The following is an 18990-nucleotide window of genomic DNA, read 5'->3' as shown; positions in this document are numbered from 1 at the left end:
ATGAGCATGCTGCGGTTTTTACCGCAAGGCGATTCCGCCGCGGTAAAAACTGCAGCATTAGCACAGCATTGCGGAATCCCATAGGAATGCATGGGATGCTTATTTTTCGCGTTTTTACGGCAAAATCACGCGGTTAAAACCGCGGCGGAAACGCGAAAAAAACACCACGTGTGAACTCAGCCATAGAGTCGTGTTACTCCAACCTCACTTCTTACAACCTACAAGTGCACAGAGATGTCTCACATTCATCCCACACGTGGCCTGTGCACCTACAATGCCGCGGCTGAATTCTCTCCCCAGTCCGGCCCTGCTTACACCTATACCTGACTCCTGAGGTGACCCCAAATCACAGCTCAGAGATGTGACGCCTCATGTCCGATCACCAGCACAGCAGCAGTCATATTCCGCGCCAGTAGGTGGCGCCCGTCTACATACAATTTATTCACATGCAATAAACAAGTCTGGCCGCAAGATGTCGCTGGTAGCACGCCTTGGGTTCTAAATCGAGTGCTGTACTGTTCCCGGCCAGCAGGTGGCGGCTCCGGTTCATTCGTCTTTTACAACTACTTGGAAGATGTCAGGACATATTTCCTACAGGATTATAAGCCGCCGCTTTCTGGGGGGTTTCGTGCTGGGGGCTACACTGAGCACATCGTCCTGCTTAGCCGCGCTGTACTTATACGAGCGAAAAAGAGACGAGCCAGGTGAGAAAGCTGCCCCCTGGTGGAGAGTGTGCGCCGTTACCCCTGTGGAGGGAGGCCCTGTCATAGACGCCTGGGCTGCGGCCTGCATCCGGGTCCCTGCTCTGTGCGCGCTCCTCATGGCATCCGGGGACCTCAACAGGCACGGAGGGGTTAACCCCGAAACTGCGGCCACAGTGAATCAGGGCGGAGTCACGTGGCCTCGTGTCCGCGCTCACGCGTGGGAGTGACCGGTCCGAGCTGGGTACAGTGTATGTGTCACCCCCTAGTTCCCAGTAGTGATGTGTCGTTCATGAACCATCCGATTCAAAGAGCCGGCTCCCCGCTGAGCACGAAATGAGCCGGCTCTGCACTGTGAACGAGCCGGTTTTTTTTTTCTTTTTCTGGCGCCAGGCAGTGGCAGTGACTCATCTGGGAGGAGGCGGAGCTGTCAGGAGACAGAGAGAAATGTGTGCTGTCTGTGCTGGAGTGAGTGGAAATATTGAAAGTGATACACTCCTCCTAGCTTCAGACATGCATGCATGGCATGTGACTGTAGAGGGGTTAAACTCAAGTGACTCAGCAAATTGGTCTCATGTAGACTCTCACATATACTATTAGTTAAAGTCCCCCGACCCAGCAGTGCAGCACTGAGTGAGGCCGGTTTCACATTTGCGCTTTATGGCGCAGCGACGGACTGCGCACGGCCGCCGCTAAGCCCCGCCCCCTGCCGGCTCCCTGACCGCCCCTTCCGGTCATTGCCGCCTGCTAGCGCACATGGACGCTTGCGATCTGTGCACCCTAAATTTAGCATAGGGTGCACAGATCGTGCGCTGGCCGTGCGCTAGCAGGATTTTGCCGTGGACTGTGCACTTTTGAAGGTGCGCCGTGCGTGCCGAAATGCAACATGCTGCGTTCGGCGCACACGGGCACACCTTCAAAAGTGCGCAGCGCACGGCAAAATCCTACTAGTGCACGGCCAGCGCACGATCTGTGCACCCTATGCTAAAGATAGGGTGCGCAGATCGCAAGCATCCATGTGCGCTAGTAGGTGGCAATGACCGGAAGGGGCGGGCAGGGGGCGGGGCTTAGCGGCGGCCGTGCGCAGTCCGTCGCTGCGCCATAAAGCGCAAATGTGAAACCGGCCTGAGTGAGGAGGATTCAGGACAGTCACACAGGACAGGAGCCCTACAGGGAGAAGCGTCAGTTTTTGCTGAGGGTAGGGTAAGGGTAAGCAATATAATAAAGTGATTTCAGGCAAGACTGTGCAGAGATCTAGGTCCAGCCCCAATAATTAGGCCATGTGCACACAGAATTTTTGGTGCTGCGGATTTGGAAAAATCCGCAGGTAAAAAAGACCTGCGGATCAGCCTGCGGATTACCCTGCAGTTTCACATCTCTACAATGGAGGTTTGAAACCGCAGCTGATTCCGCACAAAGAATTTACATGCTGTGGATATGAACCCGCAGCGAATCAGCGCAGAAAAATCTGCAGCATGTGCACAGCGTTTTTCAGTTTACCATTGAAAACAATGATACTGTACAATGCAGCTAAAGCTGCTGCGGCCCCACAGGGCCTGAAACGCTGCAGATCCGCAGCAGAATCCGCACCGTGTGCACATGGCCTTATAGGGTTAAGCTGGTCTCACACTTGCATATTTTGGCTGCACATGGATCCGTTTTCGTCTCCATTGACTTTCAGTGGTGACGGATGGGACTGTGCATCCAGTTGTCACCGTTTTCCCACAGATCGCTGTGTCTGCATATTTTATCAGATGCACAAAAACGCAACTTGTTGCAGTTTTGTGTCATCTAAAAAACACGCAGGCACAGGGAGACGCACGGATCCGCGGCTACACGTCTGGAATTAACATGGAGCTCTATGGAGCACGGATCCAGGACAACACGGGTCCGTGTGCAGGGATCCGTGTTGCGGCACTGATGCTCGGAAGTGAGGGATGTGCTGTACGGGAAAGTGATGAAACTGCATGGGAACAGACTGCAGACATAATCTAGACTATGTCCGCATGCTGCTCTGTCATACAGGGATCTTTCCCGCCTCACTAGAAGGGCTTGTGCCCTGTGTTACAGTGTGGTAATGATAATAACATGTATTGGGAGCATGTATATGACATGGGGGCACCTGGTTACGGGCTGCACGAGTCGGGCTGCGTTCACACTAGCGTTTTGGTACGGTGCGTTGTGAAGCGTAGCAATCCTGATCCAGATCACATCTCTATACTTAACATAGGGATGCACGGACCTGCGTTTTCATCAGGATGCATCAGGATTTTCCATGTTCTCCCAAAACACAGCTTGTTGCGAATTTTGGGTGTTGACAAAAATCTGCAGACATCCTGATATGTGTCAGCAAAACCATATGATTGTCAATGTAGACGCACCTGAATCAGGATGCCTGCGTCCAATCTGCATGTGGATTTCATACTGCGCAGGCTCCGAGGTCCATTTTCTTTTTTTCTTTCACCAGTCTCTCTCTTCCCTCCCCTCTCCTCTCTCCCCCTATCCTCTGCCCCAGAAGTCAGAATTTCACATTTCCAACCAAATCCTGATCAGGCTGCAGTTCCATGCGTTTGCATCCATTTGCAGAAAAAACACGGATGCAAATAAATCGCGTCCAAGAGGGAATGACTGCAGCAATGAAGGTGCGGACGACTAGTCTGGGGGAATAGACGTCCCGCTGGGCTACTGCTGGTTCATTATCAGATCACCAGTGCCGATATGAGACTATTCTTACTGCACATGAGGTTATTACACTGCAGGAATAGGGGGTTAGGAGGAAGGTGCCAGTGGGGAACAGAAAGGATCATTTCAGTGTAATATAGAAACAAAACTGGCCCAAGTCCAAATCATTTTGCAGGCTTCAAATAAGCGCACAAGCGAGATTGTCCATGACTTTAATGCTGGCTGACCTTAGAATAGGTCAGCAATGTCTGATCAGTGAGGGTGCGACACCGAGCCCCCCAGCCAGGCAGCTGCTCTTAGTGTCTGATTTTACCATTCAGTATGCTTTGCTAACATATTTTGGAGTGTGTGTTGGCACAGCGCTTCCAACAGACCTTTTACGGATTATACTCTTAGGCCGGAGTCACACTAACCTGCGCAAAATACGGTCCGTAGTTTACAGGCGTAATACGGATGAATGACCCCTAAACAGTGCTCCGTAGGTCATCCGTAAGCAAGGTGTGGTCGCGTATTTTGCGCATGTAAGCATCCGTATTGCGAGATTTTCTCGCCGACTTGCAAAATGGACATATAATGGAACCCTATGACAGGGTTTATAACAGAAACCAAAGAATAGATATAGACACATAGAATGCATATATATAGATAAATGTGTGTATTCTATGTGAATATATCTATTCTTTCGTTTCTTTATTAACCCCTTCACCCCCAAGGGTGGTTTGCACGTTCATGGCCAATTTTTACAATTCTGACCACTGTACCTTTATGAGGTCATAACTCTGGAACGCTTCCATTGATCCCGGTGATTCTGACATTGTTTTCTCCTGCCATATTGTACTTCATGTTAGTGGTAAAATTTCATTCAAATAACTTGCGTTTATTTGTGAAAAAAATGGAAATTTGGCAAAAATTTTGAAAATTTCGCAATTTTCCAACTTTGAATTTTTATGCCCTTAAATCACAGAGATACGGCACACAAAAAACTTGATAAGTAACATTTCCCACATGTTTACTTTACATCAGCACAATTTTGGAACCAAAATTTTTTTTGTTAGGAAGTTATAAGGGTTAAAAGTTGACCAGCGATTTCTCATTTTTACAACACCATTTTATTTTTAGGACCACATCACATTTGAAGCCACTTTGTGGGGTCTATATGATAGAAAATACCCAAAAGTGACACCATTCTAAAAACTGAACCCCTTAAGGTGCTCAAAACCACATTCAAGAAGTTTATTAACCCATTAGGTGCGTCACAGGAATTTTTTTGAATATTTAAAAAGAAATGAACATCTAACTTTTTTTTCACAAAAAAAATACTTCAGGTTCAATTTTTTTTATTTTACCAAGGGTAACAGGAGAAATTGGACTGCAAAAGTTATTGTGCAATTTGTCCTGAGTACGCTGATACCTGATTTGTGGGGGGGAACGACTGTTTCGGCGCATGGCAGAGCTCAGAATGGAAGGAGCGCCGTTTGACTTTTTCAATGCAAAATTGGCTGGAATTCAGATTGGACGCCATGTCACGTTTGGAGAGTCCCTGATGTACCTAAACAGTGGAAACCCCCTACAAGTGACCCCATTTTGGAAACTAGACCCCCCAAGGAACTTATCTAGATATGTGGTGAGAACTTTGAACCCACAAGGGCTTTACAGAAGTTTATAACGTACAGCGGTACAATTAAAAAATCATATTTTTTCCACAAAAATGATCTTTTCACCCCAATTTTTATTTTCCCAAGGGTAACAGGACCCTAAAAGTTATTGTGCAATTTGTCCTGAGTACGCTGATACCCCACATGTGGGGGTAAACCACTATTTGGGCGCATGGCAGAGCTCGGAAGGGAAGCAGTGCCATTTGACGTTTTTGGCTGGAATTGAGATCGGACACCATGTCGCGTTTGGAAAACCCCTGATGTACCAAAACAGTGGAAACCCCCCACAAATGACACCATTTTGGAAACTAGACCCCCTAAGGAACTTATCTAGATGTGTGGTGAGAACTTTGAACCCCCATGGGCTTCACAAGTTTATAACATAAAGCCATACAATTAAAAAATCATATTTTTTCCACAAAAATGATCTTTTCACCCTCAATTCTTATTTTTCCAAGGGTAACAGCACCCTAAAAGTTATTGTGCAATTTGTCCTGAGTATGCTGATACCCCATATGTGGGAGAAAACTACTGTATGGGCACACGTCGGGGCTCGGAAGGGAAGTAGTGACGTTTTGGAATGCAGACTTTGATGGAATGGTCTGCGGGTGTCATGTTGCCTTTGGAGAGCCCCTAATGTATCTAAACAGTGGAAACCCCCCACAAATTACCCCATTTTGAAAACTAGACCCACTAAGGAACTTATCTAGATGTGAGGTGAGCACTTTGAACCCCCAAGGGCTTCACTGAAGTTTATAATGCCAGGGCATGAAAATAAAAAAATCGTATTTTTTCCAGAAACATGATCAATTAGTCCCCAATTTTTTCATTTTCCCAAGGGTAACAGGAGAAATTGGACCCCCAAAAGTTGTTGTCCAATTTGGCCTGAGTACGCCGACACCCCATATGTGGGAGAAAACTACTGTATGGACACACGTCGGGGCTCGGAAGGGAAGCAGTGACGTTTTGGAATGCAGACTTTGATGGAATGGTCTGCGGGTGTCATGTGCGTTTGGAGAGCCCCTGATGTACCTAAACTATTGAAACTCCCCACAAGTGACCCCATTTTGGACACTAGACCCCCCACGGAACTTATCTAGATGTGTGGTGAGCACTTTGAACCCCCAAGTGTTTCACAGAAGTTTATAACACTCGGACGTGAAAATAAAAAAATCATTTTTTTACACAAAAATGATATTTTTGCCCCCAATTTTTTATTTTCCTAAGGGTAACAGGAGAAATTGGACCCCAAAAATTGTTTTGCAATTTGTCCTGAGTAGGCTGATACCCTACATGTGGGGGTAAAACACTGTTTGGGCGCATGGCAGAGCTTGGAAGGGAAGGAGCACCATTTGACTTTTTCAACTCAGAATTGGCTGGAATTGAGATCAGATGCCATGTTGCATTTGGAGAGCCCCTGATGTGCCCAAACAGTGGAAACCCCCAATTATAACTCCAACCATAACCCCAACACACCCCTAACCCTAATCTGAGCCCTAACCCTAGCCCTAACCCTAGCCCTAGCCCTAACCCTAGCCCTAACCCTAACCCTAGCCCTAACCCTAGCCCTAACCCTAGCCCTAACCCTAGCCCTAACCCTAGCCCTAACCCTAGCCCTAACCCTAGCCCTAGCCCTAACCCTAAGGCTGTGTGCACACTCTGCGGATTTTGCTGCGGTTCCGCAGCGGTTTTGGCTGCTGCGGACCCGCAGCAGTTTCTGCTGCGGTGTACAGTACCATGATTCCCTATGGGAATCAAAAACCGCAGTGCAGACGGTGCGGAATTTTCCGAGCGGATTATCTGCGGTTTTCAATCCGCAGAAAGAATTGACATGTCAATTCTTTCTGCGGATTCTCCTGCGGTTTGCCATCTCCTCTATTGAGGAGATGAAAAACCGCAGGACAAAACCGCAGAGCAATCCGCAGGTAAAACCGCAGGTCTTTTGACCTGCGGTTTCACCTGCGGATTTTACAAAATCCGTGCGGATGAATCCGCACCTAATCCGCAGCGTGTGCACACAGCCTTACCCTAACGGGAAAATGGAGATAAATACTTTTTTTTTAGTTTTATTATTTTTCCCTAACTAAGGGGGTGATAACGGGGGGTTTGACTTACTATTTATGGCGGTTTTTATGTTTGGCGGCTGCTGCACGCTAAAAGACGCTTTTTATTGTAAAATAGTTTTTGCATCACCACATATTGAGCTCTATAATTTTTCCGTATTTTGACCCACTGAGTCATGTGAGGTCTTATTTTTTGCGGGACGAGTTGACGTTTTTATTGGTACCATTTTCGGGCACGTGACATTTTTTGATCGCTTTTTATTCCTATTTTTGGGACGCAGAATGAACAAAAACCAGCGTTTCATGAATTTCTTTTGGGGGGGTGCGTTTACACCGTTCCGCGTGCGGTAAAATTGATAAAGCGGTTTTATTCTTTGGGTCAGTACGGTTACAGCGATACCTCATTTAGGTCGTTTTTTTATGTTTTTGTCGGTTTTATGCAATGAAAACTATTTTATATAAAATATAATTATTTTTGCATCGCTTTATTCTGCGAGCTATAACTTTTTTATTTTTTCGCTGATGATGCTGTGTGGTGGCTCGTTTTTTGCGGGACAAGATGATGTTTTCAGCGGTACCATGGATATTTATATGCGTCTTTTTGATCGCGCGTTATTACACTTTTTGTTTGGCGGTATGATAATAAATCATTATTTTTTGCATCGTTTTTTATTTTTATTTTTTAAGGGGTTCGCTAAAAGGGTTAACTAATGGGACAGTTTTATAGGGCGGGTCATTACGGACGCGGCGATACCTAATATGTGTACTTTTATTGTTTTTTTTTTTATTATTTCCAAAAAATGGATTTATTGAGGGAATATTTTTTTTTTTTTTTCTAATTTATTTGGTGATTTTTTTTAATTTATTTGTACATTTTTTTTTAATTTTTTTTTTACTTTATTACATAGTCCCAGGTGGGACATCACTGTCCTGTGACAGATCGCTGATCTGTCACATCACAGATCACTGTGACAGATCAGCAATCTGTCACAGGCATTGAAGAAGACTTCCTCTTGCCTGCGCTTTGCAGGCACTGAGGAAGCCAGCTTCCTCAGGTCCCCGAAGGCCCCCGTCATCATGTTGGATTCGGGGGCCTGGAGGATAGGAGCCCCCGGCAGCAGCGCTGCACATTGCGCTGCCGTGGGGGGCTCAGGGAAGCACGGAGGGAGCCCCCTCCCTCCCGATGCTTCCCTTTAACTCCCGGTACACCGCGATCATGTTTGATCGCGGTGTGCAAGGGGTTAACGTGTCGGGGGCGGTCCGTGACCGCCCCTGACACATAGTGCCGGGTGTCAGCTGTGATAATCAGCTGACACCCGGCCGCGATCAGCGGCGCTCACCACGTGGGCGCCGCTGATCGCGGTAGACGTACTATCCCGTCCACGGTCATACGGGCCCGGGTACCGTGGACGGGATAGTACGTCGGATGTCAGGAAGGGGTTAAACCTGTCAGTGTGAGTTTACTGTATCGCGCACTGAATTGCCGGCTTTGCTAAAAGACACCGGGTGCGTATTTCTCGCAAGTCACACGTGTGGTCCGTGTGTAATGCGTATTTTTTGCGCACCCATAGACTTGCATTGGCGTATTACGGGCGTAGTACGCTGACAATCGCATCATGCTGCGATTGGCACGCAACATAGAATACAGATGAGAAATATATGGCTGGTGCGAGGGACCCCATAGAGAATCATTGGTCCGTGTATAATGCGTGCTTTTAGCGCCTCTCACTCGGCCGTATTCCTCGCCAGTGTGACCCCGGCCTTATACAGCGCCAACACAGATTGCAGCACTTACTAATCCAGACAGGACATGTACAAAAAACGCCACAGATTAGAAAGGAATACATGGTAAGACTGTCTGCAACCGAGGAGCCGGGGCCTGATCACAAGAGCTGACAATCTGAGGAGACAGCAATGCTGAATAACAGTCTACACTGCGTCACTAGATCCTTATACAGGTGGAGAATGAGGCCCTCACTTTACAGGCAAAGACCTGGAACGAGGACTGTGGAAAATGGATTAATATTAAAAAAAGAGCCAAAAGAGCCGGCTCTTTATGGTGAGCGGAGCCGAATGAGCCGGATCGCCAAAAAAAGCCGAACTTCCCATCACTAGTTCCCAGTGACGTCAGTACGAGCTCCCCTCTCACCCTCTGCCTTACTGCAGCGCCCCCTCCTGTCAGAACGGAGCAGAATGGCCATGGATCGTTATGGGGTCTGTCTGGGGTCTGTTCTGTGTTGGTTTATAGGAGAGAAGTAAAAAAGCGCAACGTCCACACCGTGGAATCAGTGATGAGTGAGCGGGGTCGGATGAAGTGTTATCTGGGCATGCTCGAGTGCTCATAGTGCCCGGCGTGCTCGAATACTGTGTTCTGGTCCCCGCGGCTGCATGTCTCGTGGCTGACAGCAGCGGCACATGCAGGGATTGTCAGTCACTCCTCAGGGGATGTTCCCACGGTCAGTATTGGCAGCACATGTCCGCTCCATCCACAGCGCTGCAGGCTTCTGAACGCCGCTGATTCCACATGTGATCACTGAACCGTGCGGAATCACGGCTCCCATTACATTGTACGGGTGAGATTTATCCTGTGGAGACAGAGCGTCTCCGCTACATATATAGACATGCTGCGGGCGGGAGAGACGCTCCACATGGAAGCCGGAGGCGTCTGCCCGCATAGTGGGCGTGGGATATGATGACACCCCCTCCACTGTGCTGTAACATCTGGACGCTGCGGATGTACACAGCGTCCACTGACCGTGGGAACATACCCTTACATGTGTCACCGCTGTCACGAGACATGTGTAGGGAAGGTGACCGGACGGACCTGTCAGTATAGAGAAGGAAAGGTTTGCACAGTTCAGATAGTTGTCAGTTACTACAGTGGGGAAACAGCTAGGAAAGTGTAGTGGACGTGCAGTACCTGGGTTGACCATTAGAGGGCAGGGAGGAGTGTGAGCAAAGGACTTGACATCAGCTTAGGGCTTAGGAAACCATTGGTCATGGGGGCGGAGTTACAGGGAACCAGGTGTCGGGATCCCTCAGATATCTCTTTCATCTGAAGGACCGATGTTCTTGGGTGTAGGACACCATATGTCTCTAATTGATTGCTCCGTCGAGAAGAATAACACAGACACAAGCTGTATAATACAACTCGGGATGCCTGCTGTGCGCCTCTGCTTATCAGTTAGGCTTCCATCTTTTATAGCAAAGAATTTAGACATTTACAGTCATGCGCAGTATAAAATGATTTCACAACTTGTTTTCTACAAAGAAAGTCATATAGGCTAAAAAACAGGAGTATTTGACCTTGGTTCGCGAGACATCTCCTCGAAGAAAAGATAAAGTTCAGCAGAATTCATTTAACTCATTCAGTTCTTATCATTCCCCCCTTTGACATCTTCATTTTCCACAATCTGGAACACTGGATCCTGCAACAACAGCGGATAGTGGCTCGTTCACCAGGTACTATCCCAGGCCGACGGGTTGCCCAAGGGAGACAGGTCTTCTACCTTCTCCATCCCCCAGATACTGAAGCCACGTCCATCATTGCAAGAGTACGCTCCTTCATGCCAGAAATGAGATGTCAATCTAGGACTCAAAGGAATAATAGTTCAATTCTTGTTGTTTACAGTCAAACTTCCTTATCTATTTCTGCATCTTTTCTTGCATATAGAGATACACCAAAAAACAAGTTTCAGTAACACATATATTATAAGGAGACAAACGGCAATACGTAATAAACTTAGTATAATCCCAGCTATCCAGCCTCCAATACCCTTAAACCAATTAGCTGGATTAAGAAAAGAGAAGGTGTCTGACCACCAACTGTCCTTAGTACGATTATTGTCTTTATCGTACTGATCTCTAAGTGTTTGAACATCCTCTATTTTTGATCTTAACTTTAAACTACTGTTGGGATCTATATAATGACAGCAAGCGGGTCCGATGACTTGACACATACCTCCTTGCTCTGCAGTTAAATAATCTAATACTATGGTATGCTGATTAGTGACTATGATAAGCTGATTTTGGACAGCAACGGTGGTGTTCAGTATATCCAATATATCCCATATTTGGTCGTCTAAGTAATCTGTAGCCCTGACTAATTTATCCCACATTTGAGTAATCATAGGATAAATAAAAATAGAACTGACAATTTTATTAGCCACACTCATCTGCACTATATGTGGTCTCCCAGAGAGGCGAGGTGTATTGTCAGCAGCTCTTTTGTACAACGTGTGTTTAGGTATGCTCTGAGTATTCAACTGGTCATTCGGAATAACAAAGGTAGCTGGAGTCAAACGACCCAGAGTACAAGCACCTTTTACCCCTACTGGCAACCATTTATATGCATTGTCTCCACATACCCAGTACATGTCACTAGGTAGGTCCCATAGGGCTGAATGTTGTAGTACCAGTCTATGAACTAAATCTATGAACGCAGATGCATTCTGGAGCATGCACCAAGGTGAAAATTGTCCTAAAGGACTACAATAACCTGCATCAGGGTTTCCACAAGGGGAGGTTCCCTTCTTATATTCCGAGGACTCGTTACAAGGCATATTACCAGGAATATTAATACAAGTTTCGTTAGTGCCCTGGGGAAATAAATTGGAGTACTCCCATGACATATTATGTAACTTTCTTTCTAGCAACATTGGTTTGAAGGCATCAGTAGAATGAGAAGTTACATCAAAGCTAACTTGTAAACCATACGTTGGAACTTGCCCCAAGTAGGTTAACCGAGTCCTTTTCCTGGGTACCCAAGCCCCCCCTTTATATGCCAGATATTGAAGGTGTGTATTACTTCCTGAAAGGTTACCCTGCCACCAAGGGTATCCTACCCATCCCACAATAGGTATTCCAACAGTTGTGTTCCATAACTTCACATTATTTGTGGCATTATTAGCAAGTGTATCAAAACAACTGGTCCAGGCAAATAATTCCTCGGGTGGCACAGGAATAACAAGGAACGTAATACTAGTGGCTGATACTGGTGAATGTGTGCAGATCCAGCAATCTGCTGGAGACTGAGTGTCATTTGACCAATCATTCAGTAATTTTTCATGATGTTGTATAAACTTATTATTCAAGGACATTGGAGAATTTAGACTGTCCCATGCAGCTACCATTATTACAGATAATGCAACAAAACCAAACCAAAACATTATGCACTCTTATGCTTTGTTAATTCCTGTGGCTAGTTTGCAATGCGATGCGTGGATCCAGGTTGGTCGTCCTTCCAACTTAACAGAAGTAGGCGTTGTTAGGAGTACTTGGTAAGGTCCTTGATATCGGGGTTCAAGGGTCTTTCTGGAGTGTTTCTTGACAAATACGTAATCACCAGGTTGTAGACAGTGAGTTCCTTCCACACTATCTGGATCTGGAATGAAAGAGAAAACTAGAGAATGCATTTGAGTTAAATGCTTTTGCAACTGGATTACATAACTTGCCAAATTATCCACATTGAGTGTTAAGACCTGTGGGTAGTACAACCCTGTGTTTGGTGGTCTTCCAAACAGTATCTCGAAGGGTGACAGTTTAGTTTTCCCCGTGGGTGTGTACCTTACTGAGAATAATGCTAATGGGAGACACTCTGGCCATGGTCTATGGGTCTGCTCCATGGTTTTCTGTATTTTTAATTTTAGTGTCCCGTTCATTCTTTCTACCTTCCCTGAACTCTGTGGGTGGTAGGGTGTATGAAATGCTTGTTCTACACCTATCATTTGCATTACATTTTGCATTACCTCAGCAGTAAAGTGTGTACCTCTGTCTGATTCAATTGTTTCAGGGACACCGAATCGTGGTGCTAGTTCCATCACTAGTTTCTTTGCAGTGGTTCGAGCTGTAGCCGTTTTCACCGGGTAGGCCTCTGGCCATCCAGAGAACATGTCAACACACACCAGAACATATTCATATGGTCCACTTCTGGGGAGTTGAATGTAGTCGATCTGTAGTCTCTGGAAGGGATATAACGGCCTAGGACTGTGTTTCCGTGGAGTTTTCACTACCTGTCCGGGATTGTGTGCTAGGCATATGGGACAGGAGATACAGTGTAGCTGCGCCACCTTCCCAAACCCAGGAGCAATCCAAACCTTCGTGACTAGGCGTGTCATTCCATTGGCGGACATGTGAGTTGGAAGATGAACTACTTCTGCCATCCTTGGGTACAAAACCCTAGGCAAGCAGTACTTCTGATCTTTCTTCCATATTCCGTTCGTCTTCTCAGCTCCCATCTTTTCCCAAGTTTCCTTGTCCGTCTGAGCGGAGTCTTCTTGGAACTTTTGTAAGTCTGTAAACAATTCTGATGCATCCTTGTGCACTATGTTTACTTTTTCTGGAGTCCCCAAGGCAGCTTGCTTCGCCGCCTGGTCTGCTTTTTCGTTGCCTTTTGCTTCCATGTTGTCTTTTCTGGTGTGTGCTGGCACCCTCATAACGGCCACCCCCTGTGTCTGGGCCACATTCTCGAGGATGTCTCTGATCAGTGTGGCATGTTTTATGGGTGTTCCTGCTGCTGTCATGAAACCCCTTGTGCGCCACAAACCCCCAAAATCATGTACTATCCCAAAGGCATATCTTGAGTCAGTGTAGATATTTGCTGTTTTTCCTTTGGAAAGTTTTAATGCCTCATTCAGAGCTGTCAGCTCAGCCTCTTGTGCGGACATGTGGGGTGGAAGTGCCTTTGCCACAATAGTCTCATGTGGTGATACCACAGCATATCCTGTGTGGAATTTTCCACTTTCATCGGCATATCTGCTGCCATCCACAAAAAGTACAAAGTCTGGATTTGACAATGGTGTGTCTGTGACATTGGGCAAGCCAACAACTTCTTGCTGCATCAGTTCTATGCAATCATGTTCAACCTCGTGTGGGGGCTCAAAAGAAAGCGATAATGTGTTCTCATCTATATCCCCCCCTTCAGAATCTGCAATTGGCAACAATGTAGCCAGATTCAGATTCTGAGTTTTGGTAAACGTAACATTAGGAGGCATAAGCAAGGCACATTGCAATCTGAGTTGTCTTGCCATAGAAATATGTTTAGAAGAAACCTGATTCAGGATACCGTATATATCATGTGTGGTACAGACAGTTAGTGGGTTATCCAGTACAATATCAGAAACTTTGTCAAGTAGCTATGCGATTGCAGAGACTGCTCTAACACAGGATGGTGTTCCCTGTGCCACAGAGTCTAGTTTGGCAGAATAGTATGCAAGGGGTCTATTCTTTTTGTCATGTTTCTGTGTCAAAATGCCAGTAGCATGCCCTCTAATTTCAGCGGCCATCAGTTGAAAGGGTATATCATAGTTAGGTATACCTAATGCTGGGGCTGACACTATGGCCTTCTTCAGATACTGAAATGAGTCTCGTGCAATGTCAGTCAGTTGGAAAGGGGTTGTGTTGATGCAATCATACAGTGGCTGCATGTGTTCACTAGCATGTATGACCCATTGGCGGCAAGACGAAACTAAACCCAAAAATGCTCTCAACTGCTTATGGGTTGTCGGTTCCTTCATTTGTTGTACAATTGTGATTCTGTCATTGGTTAAGTGTCGGGTACCATGTGATAGACAATGTCCTAAGAATATGACTTTTGGTTGGCAAAACTGTAATTTTTCTCTGTTGACCTTACAACCATTGTCTGATAAAAACATCAGTAGTGAAAGTGTATGGATTCTACAGTTAGCCTCATCAGGTGCACAAAGCAACAGGTCATCCACATATTGTAAGAGCACAATATCAGGTGGGTGTGGCCAGCCGGCCAACACAGATTGCAATGCCTGCGTGTACAGTGTGGGTGAATGCTGCATGCCCTGTGGCAGTCTGGTCCAGGCATATTGTTTGCCCTTAAATGTAAAAGCGAACAGATGCCAACAGCTTTTGTGGAGGGGCACTGAGAAAAATGCGTTTGACAAATCAATCACTGAAAAACATTTCGATTGACTAGGGATTTTTGCCAATAGCGTGTGTGGGTTAGGTACTACTGGTGTCAAAGGAACAAGGACCTTATTTATCTCTCTCAGATCATGTACCATGCGATATTTCGGGGCATCACCTGGTCCTCCTTTCTTTTTGACAGGAAACAATGGCGTATTAGCTTGTGATTTAATTGACACCAATGCTCCATTGTTTACAAGATCAGTGACTTGTGCCTCAATAGCAGCCTCTTGTTGGGCACTGATAGGGTACTGCCGCAGCTGTGGCAACCTTGTGTCTGCGGGCACCTCCACCACAACTGGGGATACGGGAAGTAAGCCAATATCCGCATTCCCTTTTGCCCATAAGGTATCAGGTAATTTGTCTAGGGCTGGGTCCCATGGTTGTGATGTGGTGTCATCATGATTTTGTGACTCGAGAGCTTGAATTATCATGCAAGCCTCAAGAGCATCCTCATCCTCATCTGGGATAGTAAGATGTACTGTACCATCTTCAGCAAATTTGATATCTGCCTGCAGTTTCTTTAGTACATCTACTCCCAATAGGCAAATTGGTGCTCTTTTGACAAACAAAAATTTATTCAGGAACATTTTAGGTCCTATCTTAACGGGTAAAGGTTTGCTAAAAGGAATTAGGCTAGATTGTCCACTGAATCCTGAGACAAAAGTCGAATACTCTGAAAGGAGGTCTGGAGTTATTACTTTGTCATTGACCACCGAAGAGGTTGCTCCGGTATCTAATAGAAAGGGTACCTTTTTACCATTCACCTGAATTTTAATTACTGGCTCCCTAGAATCGAGTGTCATTCTAGTGGCATTTAGTCAGTCGGTTGTGTCCTCCTTTCTAGATTGATGTTCCCTATCTGCTTTTCTCTTTCGGCAATCTCTTTGAAAGTGACCAGGTTTCTTACAGTAATGGCAAGTAAAAGTCTTTCTCCTTGGTCTCCCTACCGGGTCTTCCAAATCTAGTGTAAGAAACACTTTCCCTTTTTCTCTTTTGTTTTCCCTTAAGTCCATCTCAATTCCCATGGCTCTCTGCTTTAGACCATGGGCATTGTCTGCTGACCTCCAATCGAGAGCACAATTTTTCAACTTCAATTTCATTTCTGGCGTTAACCCATCTATGAAGGACTTAGCAAGCAGTCTCTGTACCCCCGGGTTGGTAAGGTCTAGTCCCTCATCGCTAAATCCCATCTCTAATGTCTGGTAAAAATCAGCTACTGTTTGTCCAGGTTGTTGTGAAACAGCTGTCTGTGAACCTCGCTGTCTCTGTTTGTCTCCCATGAACGTGTCAAGGACTTCTAGGAATATTCCTGCTGATGCCTGTGTGCGAGGGTTGTCTGCTGCATCCTCCGCTGGCTTTCTAATTGTCAAAGCCTGCCAGAGCTCGTGTTGGAGTGGCAGAGGTAGTTTTAATCTGAGCATATCTTCCCCGTCATTCCAGGTACCTCTGTGTACCATCAACACCTGTCTTAAGTAAGCAGCAAATCGGGCTGGATTGATAATCGGGTCAGGGGCGTTAGACAACAAAGCCATACATTCAGTTGCAGTCCAAGGCTGGTAATGATTAGTAATTATATGTCTAGTGACGTAATCCCCCTGTGCTGTAATCTCCCTGAAGGGTCTGCTTTGTGATCTGACAGGGGCTAATAGGTTGGGCGCATGGTATCGGGGTGCACCACAGGCAAGACAATTCTCCCTCCAATTGGGGTTTTGTTGACCACAATTACTGCAGACCCATCCAGGTTCATCACTGCCACTAGGTGGCTTAACAGCTATTTGCGTCTCTGGGTACAGCTTAGCCGGTGGTGGAGGTGAACTGGGAGTTGTGGCAGGAGCCATAGGTACTGGTGGTGGCACTGACAAAGGGGTTGGATAGGGTGGAGGCTCATGCATTTTCTACACTGGGTCATCCGTCATTCTGACCTTCTTTGGACGTATCCATTTCCCTGTCTTCTCGTTATATGCCCACTTTTCCCTCTGAGCAACTTGTGAACATTTTAAACATGCTTCAACCTGTTCTCCCCATCCCGCATCTGCAATTTTTCCTGACTTCGTGTCTTTTATTTCTTTCCATTTATCCTCATTCAAAGCCTCTTTCCCTTCTACCTTGAATTTTTTTAATACCTTTTCTAGGTCTCTTGCTGCACTTTTTCCATATCTATCTTCAATTATATCACATAACCAATTTCCCTCCTCAGGTGTCTTTCCCTGACTGTTCCCCATTTCTTTATCCTGTTTCTCTTGTTCCTTCCTGTTAATCCTCCCTTCCTTAGGTGGTGTATTGGGTAAGCTCAAGACTAGGCTCTACTATACCTCGTTACCTTCTTCCTAAGGTGCTAACAGGCTAAATGGGGTGTCTGTTCCTCGTTGTACTACGTGTTTCATGTACTTATATGCTATGTAACATCCGAACAGAAACACTCCCACAACACACAGGATTGTAAACAAAGTATCCATCTATCGGGGTCCTTCAGTCATATCTTGTCACAGGCTCATTTCGCGGTCCTGTGCTCATTCGATCACACTCTTATCTGTCACAAGGTTTATTCGTAAAGGGTGTTGATTTAAGCTTAGGCGGTGACCTCCCCGAAAGGACGCTGTCACATAACCCAGTTAGGCAATATCACCACTCTTTGAACGAATACCTACTGTGCAGCTTATTTTTCTACTTTCCACAACCTTTCAAATCAAAGTAGCCATTCAACAACCTCCCTGATTCCTAACACGGAATCTTCTATTGTGGAGAACTTGTCCGTCGGGGCTTTGCAGCATGAACTGTTCACCCAGCCTTATATTCCGTAATGTCAGACCTCTCCCATTTCGATTTGCATCAGCTCTTTTTCTAAAAATAGCTGTGCACAGACAGAACCTACAGTAACCTCTCATTCGAGCAGAAATTACATATGCGTGTCACACCCGATTTCCTCAGAGTTCTTATATGGACCTGATCTTACGGCCCCCTCCTCTACTAGATTCCCCTTTATACGGACCTTAGTTATAATGATACATTATGAAGAGCAGAGAATAGAAAAATTGATCTCTTACCTGGCCAGGTGTTTAGGTCTGCTGTTCACAATTTCATCAGTAACTGGAGTGGTCTGTAGATCGGGTAGTCTTGGAGAGGTGCCTATATCAGATCCCTGTTTCAGGCGCCAGGAAACTGTCGGGATCCCTCAGATATCTCTTTCATCTGAAGGACCGATGTTCTTGGGTGTAGGACACCATATGTCTCTAATTGATTGCTCCGTCGAGAAGAATAACACAGACACAAGCTGTATAATACAACTCGGGATGCCTGCTGCGCGCCTCTGCTTATCAGTTAGGCTTCCATCTTTTATAGCAAAGAATTTAGACATTTACAGTCATGCGCAGTATAAAATGATTTCACAACTTGTTTTCTACAAAGAAAGTCATATAGGCTAAAAAACAGGAGTATTTGACCTTGGTTCGCAAGGGAGATGTCTGAGACATCTCCTCGAAGAAAAGATAAAGTTCAGCAGAATTCATTTAACTCATTCAGTTCTTATCACAGGAAAGGTATAAATACTGAGGGAGGGTTCCAGAAAGTTCCAGTCCCCATGGGGAGCTCAGGTGACAGAAGGACTACGACAGTCTGTGCGCTCTGAGGAGAACCGAACCAGGGGGACTGAGGAGAGAGAACGTCAGGGGGGTGATCCTGACAGGAAGAACCGCAGTGGAGACGAGACACCGGGTGTGGGACACCGTATTTGACACGACGCCTGACCAGTAAAATTGCTGTTGGTTTAGTGGCCTAAGGCGGCCACAGTGACGGACCTGTCAGGAGTGTCAAACAGTGAAGAAGGGACGGTACGTGCATGTACGTCCCTAGTGTGAAAGTACGGTGTGTATAACGGGCCCTAGAAACGGAGGGCCGTGAGGTAAAGAGAAGTGCGGTGTACTGCAGAGGCCGTCAGGCGGACGGCGAGTGGAA

General features: G+C 46.2%; 1 protein-coding gene across 1 annotated transcript in view; it reads left to right on the top strand.

Moving 5' to 3' along the window:
- Positions 1–494: 494 nt before the first annotated feature.
- Positions 495–18990, top strand: part of LOC141095493 (nuclease EXOG, mitochondrial-like) — a 33297-nt gene continuing 14801 nt past the window's right edge. The window contains exon 1 of the mRNA XM_073581526.1: positions 495–704. Within this exon, the coding sequence (XP_073437627.1) occupies positions 575–704 (130 nt within the window). The 5' untranslated portion in view covers positions 495–574. The remainder of the gene's footprint in view (positions 705–18990) is intronic.

Source organism: Dendrobates tinctorius, unplaced genomic scaffold (genome assembly GCF_039654945.1).
Source record: "Dendrobates tinctorius isolate UK_male_01 unplaced genomic scaffold, ASM3965494v1 ptg000070l, whole genome shotgun sequence".
NCBI classification, from domain to species: Eukaryota; Metazoa; Chordata; class Amphibia; order Anura; family Dendrobatidae; genus Dendrobates; species Dendrobates tinctorius.
This window is presented reverse-complemented; position numbering and strand designations above follow the sequence as displayed.